The following is a 16162-nucleotide window of genomic DNA, read 5'->3' as shown; positions in this document are numbered from 1 at the left end:
CCACCAGGCTCCTCTCCTCTGGAAACTCCTTCTCTCCACAGTGCTTTCTCAATGTGGGAACTGTTGGGTTTTTGTGAGGTCTTGACCTTACTATATAAAGTGCCTTGAGACGATGTATATTGTGATTTGACGCTGAACAAATAACAATTGATTTATTTATGAAACTGCAGTTTGGCACATTGACCGAACTGTGTTCTCATATAGTACATGGATGAATGTCTTGGAGCTTGTTTGTCATTGTGTTGAGGAATTTCTTTCCTATCCTCTCCTGGGAAACTGTCTAAAGAGTTTTCTCAGGCACCAAGCAAGGTCATCTTATCTTTGGCAGTCGTTGGGTAGAAGGCTAGAAGGGTCATTGTCACGGTTAGATGACAGAGCTAAATATAACTTCAGCGACCAGAGATAGACCGACTATCTTGGGACGCCATACACTGTGAACCTGTTGATCTGTATAGCGAACAAGGAAGTCTCCTCAATATTGAGCATTATGATAAATACTTCTGCTGAAAACATCTACGGTCTCAGTCTTCCTGAATCAGCATTAACTCCATCAGTTATTCCATTTCATGTTGTATTACAGGGACACGAGTCAAACGAGTGTAAAACCACTTTTTTGATGCACATTGGAACATGAAAAACTCTTAAATTACATGTAAACGAAGTGTTGAGCAGTAACTTCATTAGTTTGCAGTGTGTGCATGTTGTCACTGTGTTACCTTCTGTGTCCTGCAGGTCCAGCACTCTTCGGATCTGGGACAGTGGCATCAGTGCAATGTGTTTGAGTGGTGGCGGTGGTCTTGTCTGTCCCAATGGACTCTTGAATGTATTGATCACCTTGTGTCGCTTCCTTGCAATCTGCAGTGCCAAACACACACGTAAAAGCACAAAAACAGACTTCAGAGGTAAATCCGGAGAAACTACCAAATAACATCATGGTAGTCGCTGTATGAGAGTCCTTGCGACTGAGAATGTTGTGGGGAGGTGAAACTGCTATTGATTACTTGGCAATAAATCAATGAGGCATTAATAAAGGTAAACGATGCAACTCATTAATGTCGCATTAATTAGGAGGTGAGAAAATAGGGAAGGAGGGATGGAAATGGTAAACTAGGACACATCATTGTAGGTTATTGCTATTTTGGCAGTGAGAGTGAAGAGGTGAGTGTGATTATATGAATGCAACAGTTAATCAATTACTACTGACATTGGTGGGGGATAATGAGGCCACCCACTCCAACACAACATTCCCTCAGTAAACATTAAGGACTACATGGCAAACTGTCAGGAATCCGTGTGTGACTGACACACACATGCACAGGCTAGATAGGAGGTGTCGCCAATACTCCTGAATCAATGCCACCACCCACTTTGTCGCTACTTCCTGCCCTGTTCTTATGCTGCGGCTTTGCTAATTAACGCACACAATGACTGTCAGCAATGATAGACTGCACACACATTAATTCATCACTTTTTCAATCTCGTTACTTTGCCAAAGGCTCCTTTAACCACTGATTGTGCAAAGGAACCTCAGCATGTGTTCAAGAATATGCTGAGATCCAGGCTGAGTTTCCTCAACGTACAGATAGAAAGACATCGGGGAGGCAGTGTTTATAGAGACCTTTTCTAAACATCACTAATCAATGGACATCAGAGTTTAATGAACTGAAATTAGAAAAAGGTGCTTCAGGAGATGTAGCTACATATTGTACTCTTACATACAGGATACTATATAAGATGAACCAATTTGATATATTAAATCCACATTGTATGCTCAAACTGCAACCAGCATAATAAGTCTGCATCACATTCACTAACCAAGAACATTATTAAGGACCCCATGCAAGGGCCTCCCTTTGCTCTCTAAACTGCAATCTTCTTTACTATCCTCTATCAATGTACATTGCACAAATGGGAGGTAATACAGAACATAAACTTTACATGTAGAGCTCTAGATGGGTGGAGAGTAAATTTAGGGTTAAGGTGCAACATGTTAATTATGTGAGGATATATTCTGTGTAAGATGGTCAAAAGTTGACAGGTAGCATTTGTGTGCATCCACCTCAAGGCAGTCATTGAAGAGGAAGAGAGAGACACTTTCGCCGCGGTCACATGGCTGATCTCCAAGGGCGATGGTTTCTACGCGGTAAACCAGACTACGATGGGATGACAGCAAGTTAGCCTGCAGAGAGGACAAAGCACAAACCCTTTCTTCATTATTCTCTGTGGGGATTTTTTTCTCTCTGGGAAAGTATACTGTTTATTATCTATCAAGTGTAAATAATATATATTTATTTTGATTGTCTTTTCATATATCATGTCATTTATTTTGCTCTTGAAGCTCAGAGGAAGGACAACTACTGTTGAAACGTAATCTGACGTGCTCCTACCTTTCTGAACATATTTTTGCTTGTTTGCTGAAAACAGTTAGTGGCCAACTGTTTTCAGACCCCTTTACTTTGTGTAAAGTTAATTTTGTTCTACATTTAATAGTAAATGTAAAAGTGAGAACATGTTGTTTTAGAAATGTTACAAATCTTTTGGAATCAAAATCTCTCATTTACAGAAGCATCCAGACCATTTGGTAACCCACCATAATAGCACCCATTGGTTTGTGATCTACCATTCTAAAGCCCTGAGTTTAGTATTTTGGCCAGCTGCATATTGGTTTTGGGAAACCAGAAGTAACCATATTTGGAGGAGGGGGTTGGGGGGGGGGTCTTGTCCACTACACAGCTGTAGGCTGTACGCACCGATTGTATGGCACTAGCAGTCAATCACATGGTATTCACAACCCTATGCATACAGTGATTTATCATCTATTTTACTCTTAACGGACCATCATTTACGAAATGAACATCATGCTGTATTGAAGAAGACTTTGAACTTGAGATTAAGACCATAAACTCTTCTGGAAAATCTTTACTGTCATAGTAAATCAAGTGAGAAATAAGAGTTATTTTCCCATATAGTTCCAGCGAAACCGACTTCTTTCTGCAACCAGTGGAGTCAACCTCTAATGGTCATACGAGAGAATACAGGTCTTAGGGACTTTCGCATTGGCTTCACTTTCTGGAAGCTGTCACTACGTCCTATTCAAATACTGTCAATGTTCAGTACTGTGGGAGGCTTTGGCTCAGCATGTAGTGGGTTGTTTACTAATTAAAAAAGTCAGTGTCCTTGGGTTGAACCCCTAATTGTGTGTGAATGAGCAAGATAGAGGTGCTGAATGAATGTGCAAATGAGTGAATGTGACTTGTACTGTAAAGCATTTCGAGCAGTTGTTAAGACTAGAAAAGGGCTATATAAATGCAGTCCAGTGACCATTTTACTTTGCAGATGCCCCTATGGCAGCAAATACAGCTTCAAGTCTTCATGTGTATGTCAGGTTATACACAGGCAGTTATCTCATTCTCCTAGACAGATCCTCTAGTTCCCTCAGAGTGGGTAATTTTTTTGTCTCATCAAGATAATCTTTTTCCTTGTGCTATCAAAAGTTCTTTAAATGCCTTTTACCAAAATGCAAGTCATGTGCCTTTTAGTCAAGGTGGCTTCGGTCCAACCGCAATCATAAAGGTCTGATTGGTGGAGAGTTGATGTGGTCATCCTTTTGGTAGGTTCTCTATCATCTCAGAATACTTCTCTTAGAGCGATTGTTTTGGATCATAATTCAAGCCACATTGCTCCTGGGAACAATCAAAGTTTTAGAAATGTGAATCTAATTTCCAACAATGGATAAATCAATCTGTAAAAATCTATAATAGGTCAATTTTGGGGGAAAGGCACAAGGCCCTTATAATTATCCTTTTTTATGATGCATGGAATTACACAAATTTAAAAAAACAGCAATTGGTCAACACAATCACAGACATGCAATCAGCAGAGATCCTCAAACTTACAGGACAGCCATCTACTTCATAAACAACATCAAAGATTTGCTTCTGGCCTTCAGTCTTCCTCTTGTCCTCATTGATGTGACTGGTCGGAAAAAAAGAAAGGGGAAAGTTTGACAATTGAGAAAAATGCTGTTGTTCAACCAACCGCATTCTGAAACAGTTAGCCAATAAGATACTTAGTCGAAAAAAAGAAAAGAAACAAACAATGTATATAGATAAATGTATTGGTATGGATGAAATTTACTGAAAATAAGTTGAATGCAACACCAGCAGCTAGTTTGGTATGTACAGAGGTTTACAAGTGGCAATAGGGTTAAAAAATAGCCTGCCCCATTAACGTTCATAAAGAGATTTAAACTGATGGTTAAAAAAAAAGTTTATGAATCATCATTATTATTTTTTCCTGTCCTCAGGCACACAATGCGCAGATTTGTCAGCTGCACATTCATGCGGCCAAACTCCTGTTCTACCATATCCCAAGGGTTTTCAACTGGATTCTCATCTGGTAGCTTGAGAGGTCACTGAAGTTCACTGAACTCACTGTCATGTTCATGAAAACAGTTGGAGACTATGCTTTGTGACATGGAGCATTACCCTGCTGAAGATGGTGAACTGTGGCCATAAAGGGATGAACATGGTCAGCATCAATACTCAGACTGTGACATTCAAACCATGTTTGATTGGTATTAAAGGACACATGCTATGCTCATATTGAAGTACATGATTTTAGTTGGGTTATTACTTGAAAAGGTTTACATTCCCCAGTGTTCAGAAAACGCATATATTTCCGCATACTGTTCATTTCCGTAGCTCCTCTTTTCAGCCACTATATAACACACTAAAAGTAAGAGAGGAACTGAAAAAGCATATGTCTCCTTTAAGGGCCCAAACTATGTCAAGAAAACATACCCCACATCAATACACTGCCACTACCACCAGCCTGGACTTTTGACAGGTTGGGTCAATGGATTCAAGCTGTTCATGTCAAATTTTGACCTTAGCATCTGCAGTCTCAGTAGAAATCCAGATTCATCAGACCAGGCTACATTTTTCGGTCTTCAACTGCCCAGTGTTGGTGAGTCTGTGTCAATGCAGCCTCTGATTTCTGTTCTTGGCCGACTGAAGTGGAATCTGATGTGTTCTCTGCTGTTGTAGAACAATCCACCTTAAGGTTGGACATGTTTATTCTGAGAAGCTTCTCAGTTCACCACAGTTGTAAAGAGTAGTTATAAGTTACCGTAGCCTGTCTGTCAGCTCCAACCAGTCTGCCCATTCTGCTCTGACCTGATGTCTTTTGTTTTTGGCTCCATTCTGAGTAAAACTCTAGAGACTAGGGATGCACTGAATAATCTGCCACTGCGAGCATGGAATGTGGTGCACGCATGTTTCTTATTTTAAGTTATATTTTATATCTTAATTTAAATTATATTGTGCTTTGCTGGTATAATGTCTGCTGGAATTTAAACAAAAAATGTTCAGTTTTATATAATTATTTATAAATTGTTTTTTGTAATTAATTTTTTCCCCCTTGAAAATCAAGACAAAAAAGTAAAATGCACATTGAAGCTATTTAATTTATGCAATGGTGAAAAAATTGGCAAAATAAATCAAAAACTGTAAAACATTGTTAGGTTGTTCGGTATTCGGCAAAGTGTTTCATTCATTTGGCCAACAATTTTCATTTCGGTGCATCCCTGCTAGAGACTGTTTGTTGTGTGTGAAAATCTCAGATGATCAGTTTCAGAAATACTCAAGCTAACAATCATGTCACAGTCAAAGTCACTGATCACATTTTTCCACATTCTGATGTATGATATACACATTAGCGGAAGCTCCTGACCTATATCTGCATGATTATATGAATTTAACTGCTGCCACATGATTAACTGATTGGTGTTTGCATGAATAAAAGAGTGTACACATGTTCCTAATAAAGCACTCAGTGAGTATGTCAAGCCTAAAAAAATCTTTGTTGCTACCTTTTGGCTCAACAATGGTGAATCGGGTACTATATGACCTATATAGTAGCCGAGGCTTTGGATGCTTGTAGAGAGTTAACCTGAAGAGCTGGAAATGATCAAACAATGCTGGCTGAGTGATTGTAACAAAAGAAAGGGTAAGCTCACGTCAACTCACGTCATGACTTCTTTCAGAGAATCAATTGCCTTCTCCAGTTTTATTTTGTCAGGGTTGTCATCTGATGTATGTTTCTTTATGTCTGCAATGGTGGAAGAAAGGGAAAGTTTGGAAGGAAGAAGGAAGAAAAGAAGAGATGAAATACATGTAGAGAAGGGTGAAAAGAGGAGATGGCAAATTATAGACAGGTATCAGGAGAAGATAAGAAGCAGGTATGGAAGTAGATAGATAAGGAGAAAAATGTCAGATGTAATTAGCACAATTTCTTTTCTTTTCTAAACTGATTTAACAAAAGTTTGTATAACCAAGTGTGTTACCGTTAAGAAGAAGGGCCACACTAGGCAGTCTCTGTACAGGTCTGATGAGCAACTCCACCAGTGTTTGCCTGCCACACTCTGGCTTGGCTTGGTTGATCTGTAAAATTAAAGTATGAGGGTGAAGTAAACTGAAGTGGGAAAAAGTTTGCACCACAGCTTTGTAAACAAGTTTAGACTCATAAAAGCTACTATTGTGCCTCAGAAAATGGAGGATTGGACCATGTGTCCTTTGTTCCAAATACAAAGGAAAAGACTAAGAAAATTCCCATTGACTACGACTTGCATGGTCCTTCAACGAGAGCCTGCCAAAGGACAACCAAGACTGTAAAGTCTGGTTTAACTTTAGTGGTAACGACACAAAGTCTTGCAAGCTGATGAAACAACAGGAACTACCAAGCTGAGTGTCGAGCATTTAACTCTGCTGCAAGATGACAAAGGAAATTGAAAAGCCACAGCACTTTGCATCACACAGGATCCAGAAACAGCAAACCAAAAGGACCTCTTCTTCTGGAGTATTGCCTGCCAGCCTCTGACTGGTAGAAATCAAAATCCTTCAACCTCTGCTAGCTACCAACATGGTGATTTTGGTTGTCATAATTAATTTAATTATTAATCAGATTGTGAGTATATTGTAAATTAGCCTCAATCAGTAAATTTGCTATCATTTCCCTTCCCTTTGAAGGGTGGTTCCCTAGGTAAATGTAATATTAAATAAAGTGATTATTTAATATTACAATTTTTAATATTAATATTTTATTAATTTTGATAGCCATCACTGATCAATTGAAATGGTAACAAATGGTGCCCTATGCATGAGGCTGAGATCTATTACCAATGTCAAAGGACAAAACTTCTTACTGTTAATTTCAAAGTTAAGTTTTGGTCAAATATGAGATGGAATTGATATAAACACAAGGCTACATGTAAGGATGGTTCCTTCCCTCCTACTGATCAGCTATCATAGCATTATAATTTCTCAGATTAGTGTATTAAAATAGGATGCTGAATGTTTAAATGAATATTTGCGCACCATTTATATGTCAACATGTTAGTACATTTTAACTACCGCTCGCACACCCATTATTTGAAGGTATTTGGTCAGGTGTTGTGGAATTTTCATGGTATATACTGCCAACTTTCTGGCAACACAAGCCTAACAGATAGACCTGCACCACAGGTCTAAACTGAGTCACTGAGATGACCTCAATAAAAAGAGTGCTGATAGAGAAAGCTATAGTTTATGGTGTTGCCGTCAAGTCTTGTCATATATATCTAAAGGGTTTCCTGTCTTCCTTATAACCCTTTGTGGATGATCTCAACGTCAGGCAAATACACAACAGTACAAATGCAAAGGTCATACCTTGAGAAAAGCATGAAAGCGTGGCTTTTGTTTCTCACACCGAACAACAGTCTCCTTGCTCATTTCAAAGAAGTTGACGAATGGTGGGTAGGCCTTCACCAGCTCTTTAGACTGGAAAGAAAAGATGAGGGCGTCAGACGCAGCAAGATAAAATGCTAACACATACAAAAATGTTTCACGCAAAAGCAAAAAAGCTTTTGTTTTGTTTTTCATTATTTGCTTTCAACTACTTTTATGGAATAATAAGCAATGCACCACTCAGGTACAATTTTAGTCTTAACTTAGGCATAACCTGCAGATTCTAGTACTTAACTCATGCTACAGCGACCACGGAGCCACAGTTCAGTCCAGGAAAATATGTGGTGGTCTGACATTATATTATATTTACATATAATTATAATATATTACACCTTTTGCACTAATATTTCAGTAAAAATGCACAACACGAATTGAATCTGAATTACATACTGAACAATAACAAACACGAAAATATGCAAAAAAAATAAATAAATCAGCAACTGCAAATTTGTTTGTACTCACATATTTGAGAATGATGTCTCCTACACTCCTGTCATCTAACCAGTCTGTCAGGAGTTCCTCAAGGTCATGCTGATGAACAAACCATCATACAGAGAAACAGGTCAGCACCGCCAGTTCCAAAAGTGAGACTATTACGATACGTTGGTCATTTTGACGTTCTACCTTTATTCTGGTGTGGACCTCATAAATTTCTGGGATACTGCCAAATATCGTCTTAATTTCTTCTTGGGCAAGGATTGGTCCGCCTACCTGCCCCTCTTTTTCCAGTGGATCTTTGAACAGCTTTACATAAAACAGATAAAAACAGATGAGACAATGGGCCTCAGGCAAGAACCGTTAGTACGTATAAATTAGTTCTTAAACCGTGCGTACGAGTGATTTAGGAGAACTTCCTGCATTCACCATTCTTTCAAATGGTCGAGACCTGTCGTAGAAGTCACTTAAATTGCTCTGCTGTTAATCAAATTTTTCCACTTATGAGTAGTTTTTACATCACTTTAAAGCAATTATGCATATTTAAATTAAATTAAATGTAATGTATATATATAAGCTATTTATTTATTTTTTCACCTCGTTAACATTATTCTGTTTGATTCGGTAATTCGAATTCGAATATAATTCTACAGGTATAGAACATGTTAACAGTGTTGCGCAATGGCCAGTGGAGCGCACATCTTTGGGCAGTTGGGGTTGTTGCCTTCAATGTCGGTGGTTTTATTGTCACCATGCAAACTATTTTCACATCATCTTCCTAAAATTCATTCAAATTAGCTTGATCTCAACCTGCAGATGAGACAGGTGCATCATAAGCGTCATATATGGGCACTCGTGCCGGTGCCATGGTAAAGCGCACAGTTGGGTGTTGTGAGGGCAGGTGGATGAGCCTTATCACAACTTTGAGCTGCTTTACACGCCAGAGAAGAAATGTAAAATAATTATAACATGCTGCATATTGTATAATATTGCAATGAACGAAGGTGAACTGATCAGGCACCAGGTAAAACATGTGCAACATCGCCGGTTATGGCTGGTATTTTTTCCATTTATATCAGTGACGGAGACTTCAGCTAGGCCTCACTGCAGTCATCAATCACCTCGCTGTGGCGAGTTTTTTTTAATAAGCCATTTTCATATCAATGCATTTCCTCTTTATTTCAGTGACAGTGCGACTCACAGGTGACTCAGTATTAACAGCTCTGCTTTAGTCCGTCACTTATCTCTTCCTGACGCTGCTAAGATATAGACTTTCATTTATGGATCTCTGAAAATAGAACTTCAATCTCCAATCTCGTAACCATCTTCTTTTTACTCTTTGGCGCAGTTTTCATGAATGAACTCTTCCTGACATGAGGCAGGAAGCGAAACCTTAAATGGTATTTTTGGGGCCTTGATTATGCTAATTTGCAATCCGCGGGCACGCTCGCTCAAATACTAACAGGTGACATTTATCCTGTTCACGCACGTAATTTACACATTTTTCTGAAGACAGAAGCATTTGATGAATCCGACGATGCCTGCTCGTACGATCTCACGGTACGAACAGATGTAGGAGAAATTTAGGATTAGAATACAAACATGTTCTTGCATGAGGCCCAATGAGTATTGCTCTCAAAATTCTTTCAAACCTTAGGTATCAGTATCATAATATGCTCCACTTGAACAGTAAAACTAGGTATCTAACACTACGACATGCTGTTCTTTCAAATACAGGCCCGTCATCAGATTGCTCTGGTGAATATCCAAGTCATCTATGGAAAAATCTAATTCTGTAGATTGACAGCAAGCCATTCATTGATTACATCTCATGGTCTAGGCATTTTGTTTTCACGCCACAAACTGGCTTTCTTCGAGTCAGCTTGAGATCAGGTAAATTTGCACACTGCTGTGTGGCCAGCTATTTTTTATATCATATTATGCACTTAGATCTAAATCGATAAATTTAGGCAATGCCACACAACCAATCGAAAATGTCCTAAGATCCCCAGGATTGCATTTGTTACTTTAATTCCTGAAAAGAAGTAGTGAATTGAGCTCTCCTTAAATAATACACAGTACTATACTTAGTGCTACACTCAATGACAGGGAAATCTTTCTGGATATTCTGACCATTTCTAATGGAATCGATCGTACCATTTTTGAAAATAAACCCAGCTATATTATTTTGGAGGCTTTTAATTTTGGTCCCAATTTAATTAAGTTAACTTTGACGACCACCATTTGTGGGAGAAGACAAAAGGCCAAATCCTTCCCATCAACAATCTGCTGCCCATCTGATCATGGGCTTATGCTGTCTGTGCACCTGGGAAGTGAAAGTGAAAGGTGAGCATGGAACATGCAGTAATCAACTACAACTCAAGCAAAGCATGCAGTGTTTACTTAATCTCTGCATTATGGAGTCGGCCTCAAATGTGTTTCCTTTGATAAAAGGCCTTATGGCAGAGTTAAGGTGATTTTAGTGACATGTGGTAAGTGAGTTTTTAGATTTAAGCCAAAGAACACCAAGGAGTTAAACTTATACACAGATTAAGTTTACCAGTGAGCTTTTTGCGAGGACAGGGGATGGTTGAACCCAGTAAAATACAACAGAGAAGAAAGTTGACAAGAGAGACAGATGGAAAAAATTTAGAAAAGTGAAAGAGACAGTAAGCAGGCAGTCATAGACAGATAGAAAAAGAAAAGAAGCAAAACCTAAAGAAATATCTTGAAGGGGAGACAGACAGGGTAAGAAACAGCCAGGCAGGTAATTTTTCCCTCACTGGTCAGCTGTCTGACTCTCTGCTGGGACCAACTGATAAGACAGGCCAAGTAAGAGTAAGCTTACACACATATGCACACACATCTTTAACGGTTATAGCTTAGCTTGAAACTGTTGTCAGGGGTTAAAACTGTGCACGTCATGCAAACACACAGACAGCTACCTGTAGGATGGTGCTTAAAATGTCTACATAGTTGCTCTCAGTCTGGTAGAGCTCCTTGGAGACTTGCCACCTGGCAGACTGCTTGGGCACAGCTGGAGTTGAACTCCTAGATGGCTTCGTACTCTCTGGAATAACAAGAAAGACAGTTTTTTCAATAAAGCACTGCACAGATAGACGCTGCCCGGTGTCCATCCAGATTTGAGTTGGTGATAATGGTCCTGAAACCAGCTGACTGACTTCCTGGGGAAAAAAACCAAAACTGATAAATACTATATAATAAGTTGCAGCAGTACCTCATTTTATACATTTACCTAACATTTAGCAAAGTATACATTTAGTATTACTATTCAACAGTGAAATTGGTCTCCTAGTTATAGTTTGTCCCTTAACCCTCCACAAGAACCTTGTTTGAACAAGTGACATTTAACTTCTTGTTTAGCTTCACTCTATGACCAATTCAACACGTGAGGCAGTTAAACTAAATCGTTTAGGCCTGGTTATAAACCAATGCTTCACTGAAAAAACAACTTTATATTAGCATCAAACTCCCTGACATATACTAACAACATCAGCTCAATCCTACTCCTGAAGCAGAACCTGACCTGCAGAAGTTCTTTGCTGCTGCTGCTCCTGTGGATGTTGAAGGGTATCTGTACTCCGGAAGGACCTCCACTCTTCCCTGTCTATCCTAACCCTCCTCCTCTTGCTTTTCCTTCTCATCATCCTACCTGTGGGGACAGTATTATCTTCTTTGCTCTCTGAAATGTTTCCTACTTTGTCCTCTAGAATCAAGAGGGGTTAATCTTGTTACTGTTCTATTTTGAAAAATAGCAAATAAAACCATAATCACAGAAGATAATAATTTTAAAAGTACAGTCTTTTTGCATTAGTACATCACAGAACTGGCAGAACCATAAATCCAGAAAAAGAAAAGGACTTTCAGGGTTGCATCAAGCAGGTGTTTTCCAGTCCCCTATCATCTTCTTCTTACCTGTCAAGGCCTTGCATGTCTCAGGGGTGTTAGAGATGTCCAGCAGAGAACCCATGGACAGGGAGTGCTCTGCTGACGGCCTCTTCCGTGGTGGAGGGAAGGGGGAGATCTCTGTCTCCTTGGTGAGCTGCGCCAGCGTGTCCTTGAGACGCCGACGCTTACGGTTACTGTTTGGTGTTGTGAGGGACATGAGGGAAACTGCCTTCTTCATGGCTGGACTGTCGTTCTAAAATACAAAGGGACAAAAAGAGCATTATATAAGTACAAGATGTGTAAACAAATAAAGTAACAGGAGAGTAAGCTTTATGTCTTGCAAGTATCGATATGGGACAATGAGGGGGGGAACAAATGAAAACATCTTGAAGCACTGATTGTACTGGATCTTGAGCTCAGTTGTGCTGTGTAACAGATGGCAGCTATATTAAATTCCCAAGATTTTTCTATAAGGGTGTTGTTAGGAAAAAAGACTCTATGGTGGGTATAATAAAATCCTGGTCTAAATCTGTGCCGAGACTGTTGAGGATGTCAGATCTGCATGAATGCTCAGTTAAATGTAACACAACTATGTTAACACAAACATGTATGTGGGGCATAGGCCTGTCAAAAATTTTTCCCATGCTTCTATATTTTGAAAATGTAGCTCTGCAAGGTTTTAAACTTTCACTTTTTTCCAACACTTCCTTCCTTTTGGTTTATGTGAACATATGTGTGTCCCCTGTCATGTCACACTGCCCAGTGCATTTTTTCTTATTGTATGTTGTATTCTGATTGGTTGGTTGGTTTGTAGACTTGTCCTAGGTTTATTCATCATAAACACAAATGAGCTGAGATCAGCATTTTTTTACAGTATTACAGTGTGAGGTCAGCCAGCATGTTGCCCCAGATCTCTGAAAGTCTGTGTAATGGCTGTTCCAAGCAAATCATTCCTGTGCTGACTTTCAGCCAGACTCGGATCATGTGTTTTAAATTATTTGATTAAAAAAAATGTTCATTTGCGAAGCTGTAAATGGGTCATGGTTATTGCCTCCAAAAACATAATTTTGCATGAGCATTTGTTTCCTTGGATCACTACAACAAAGGTGGCGAGCACAAAGGTAGCACAACCCATAGAGACACTATGGCCACATTCATAAGAAATACAAACGGTTGCAATTTACGTTATCTTTTAGCTTTGACCTCAACGTTTAAAGGCACAAAAAACTATTATAATAAAATCACCATCCTGGGATAGTAGAGCAGCGTAAATAATGGTCCCTGGTTTGGTTATAAAATAAGTGAACAAGTAAAAACTAACAGAAATAATAAGAACAGAAAGAGGAATGAGAACAAGCCTTTATTCTGTTTGTATAATACTCATGAAATGCAAATAGTATATTTGCAGTATTCTTCAGATGAATCCAACTACATTTGGCCTGATGAAAAGCAACTGGCAAACCACTGTGATGTCACCCATTTGTGAACTGCTGTTTTGAAGCCTCAAGTTTAGCATTTTGGCCAGCGCCATCTTAGTTTTTAGAAACCAGAAGTAACCATATTTGGAGGAGCAGGGGGTGGGCCTGACTGAGAACTCATCCACTGCATGTTCACCAGCACCTACAACCCTGCACCTATTGGACGGCACTAGCTGTCAATCACGCTGTATTTGCGGTCCAATGCATACCGTGCTTTATCGTAGATTTTACGCTAAATGGGACCATAATTTACTAAATGAAAATCATGCTGTATTGAAGAAGACTTGAAACTAGAGATTGGGACCATTTAAACTCCTCTGGATTTTTTTTACCGGGCATTATAAAAGAGATAGGGTCATTTTCTTCATGAAAGACTCCTTTTGTAACCAGTGAGTCACCCTCTGCTGGTGATTCCAGAGAATACAAGTTTCAGGCACTTTCACATTGGCCTCACTTTCTGGACCCGGTAAATGTGTCCATTTTTATGTGCAGTCTAAGATTAAAACACTAACATTAACACTTCCCATCATTTGCTCACCTTCTCGTAGAGGTACATGGACTCCCCAGCCCGAGCGTCCATCTGAATGCTTCCCCAGAACCACTGCCACAGAAAAGAGAAACATGTTTTTACTAGATTAGGACATAGGAAGGTAGGAGATATTAAAAGATTTCTGATACATAATGCCACTTGCCTTTAAAAAACAATGAGACAGTCAGAGTGAAGAAAAGGCCATATTGACTGATTACTTCAGCTAAACAACCACTCCACCTTGGTTCAAATTATTCATACGCTGGAAGGGAAATCAACTATTGATAACCATTTCTGACAGCAGAAATATAGAGAGGGAGACTATATCGATTGAGGTTTGAGCTAAAAGAACAGAAATCCTGATCTGATCCTGATCAGTTGACATTCTGTTTAGGAGGAAAAAATGGAGGGGAATCATTACTGTGTATCCTCCTGTAGCAAAACCTGAGTTTTCCAATTATTTTCTTAAGTAAGGATAGTGCTTGACTAGTATCAGACTTCAAAAAGGTGCTGAAACTAACTTAACTCATTTGTATTATACGTGAGGTTCTGCAGTTCTGTTGAGGTATTCAAGGATATTTACAGGCTTCCAGATGTAATTTTTTTTTTTTTTTTTTTAAAACAAGCAACATATTTTACTCTGGTGTCTTTGTTAACTCTTTGAAAATGTTTGTACTTAATATACAATATGTCTTACTCTACAAATATTTGAGTCAGTCGGTGCTGATGCCAAACAACTTTAAGTCCTACCTCCTGTTTAACCACGAAGAGTTTCTTGGAGGGACAAAATGGCAGCTCCTTTACCGAGTTCTCCTCCACCACCATGTGTGTACAGCGCTCACCTCCAACCTCAAGATAACGGCCCCCTAAGACACAGAAAAAACAAAGATTGTTTTCCAAAAATTATATACATATACAAATAAATACACATAGTCATATGTATTTAGAAAGGTCTAGGTCTTTTTTTGTACTTCAGTTATATCATAATACAGTAAAGTGCCAAGGCTTTAACTTGAGTAGGTTTACATCAACTTAGAAAAGAAATGTCTGGGATAGCAGCCTAATGAAACTGTCCAATAGAGCTCTGGAAAGAATAACACTTGTTATCCAAAGAGTTGAAGTGTAAAAGAATGTAAGTGTAAAGTTACACTTGCATGTGAACAGTATCTCAGTATCTGTATTTCTGTCTGCCGCAGCAGGTCTGGCCAACTAACTTACTACAGGCAAACGGAAACACAACCAAAACAAAAAACACAGAAACACAACTGTTGCAGAGACACCAAGGCTGATCTCTGGGTCCTTGAGTTCTGACCGTGTTTTAGAGTCCGCTCCTCCATGTTGGCCTTCTCTTCCTCTGAGAAACCCAAAAAACTCAGGATGCAGTCCTGGAAGGGAGGCACTTTGAACTCTGTTCGAAACTCCTCTTCACCTGCATGGAAGTACCTGAACACATGTTGGAGAAACAACGTGATGTCAAACCGTGCCTTCATTTCGACAACCGTGGTTTGTGTTCAATAGGGCTCCAGACAAACTTTTAACATTGGTTGCACTGATGCGCCTAACGTTTCATCTAGGTGCACAAATCAATGTGTTTTTTTATTTAGAAATCAATCTTGTTCTAACTTTAGGTCTGGGAAAAAAACTAGTTGAAGCTACTTTCCTCCCGATGCTCGACCATGGTTATCTTTTGTACATGTACTGCTCTGCCCAGAGATTGACACGGTGTACCACAGCGCCCTGAGGTTTATCACAGGCTTTAAAACCTTGACACACCATTGTACCCCGTATGTTCAATGGCTGTCTCTTGCCAGACGCAGGCCAAGTCCATCCTACCTGTACTTCCCAGATCCTATTGCCTGCGCTCAAATACCACTCTTCTGTTGATGGTTCTGAAAGTGAGCACTGAACTTGGCAAAAAAGGCTTTTAAGTTTTCTGCCCCTGTTGCCTGGAATCATCTGCAAAGTAGACTGTTGCTCCAAGTGCTGACCTCACTCAGGGCTTTTTAACAGTTGCTTAACGGTTTGTG

General features: G+C 39.4%; 1 protein-coding gene across 5 annotated transcripts in view; it reads right to left on the bottom strand.

The window, feature by feature from the left end:
* Positions 1–16162, bottom strand: part of ect2 (epithelial cell transforming 2) — a 50444-nt gene that overhangs the window by 20833 nt on the left and 13449 nt on the right. For 3 of the 5 annotated variants that reach the window (XM_035647913.2, XM_035647915.2, XM_035647917.2), the window contains 14 exons: positions 15448–15578; positions 14886–15001; positions 14145–14207; positions 12156–12381; positions 11767–11892; positions 11165–11289; positions 8409–8528; positions 8247–8315; positions 7707–7817; positions 6347–6443; positions 6030–6111; positions 3897–3975; positions 2060–2179; positions 717–855 (listed from right to left, as the gene is read on the bottom strand). In XM_035647913.2, coding sequence (XP_035503806.1) covers positions 717–855; positions 2060–2179; positions 3897–3975; positions 6030–6111; positions 6347–6443; positions 7707–7817; positions 8247–8315; positions 8409–8528; positions 11165–11289; positions 11767–11892; positions 12156–12381; positions 14145–14207; positions 14886–15001; positions 15448–15578 — 1604 coding nt within the window. The remainder of the gene's footprint in view (positions 1–716; positions 856–2059; positions 2180–3896; positions 3976–6029; positions 6112–6346; positions 6444–7706; positions 7818–8246; positions 8316–8408; positions 8529–11164; positions 11290–11766; positions 11893–12155; positions 12382–14144; positions 14208–14885; positions 15002–15447; positions 15579–16162) is intronic. The other 2 variants (XM_035647916.2, XM_035647918.2) reach the window with 1 other exon arrangement.

The sequence above is a fragment of the Scophthalmus maximus genome, chromosome 13 (genome assembly GCF_022379125.1).
Source record: "Scophthalmus maximus strain ysfricsl-2021 chromosome 13, ASM2237912v1, whole genome shotgun sequence".
NCBI lineage: Eukaryota > Metazoa > Chordata > Actinopteri > Pleuronectiformes > Scophthalmidae > Scophthalmus > Scophthalmus maximus.
The sequence above is the reverse complement of the archived record's forward strand: the minus strand, read 5'-3'. Positions and strand labels throughout refer to the sequence as shown.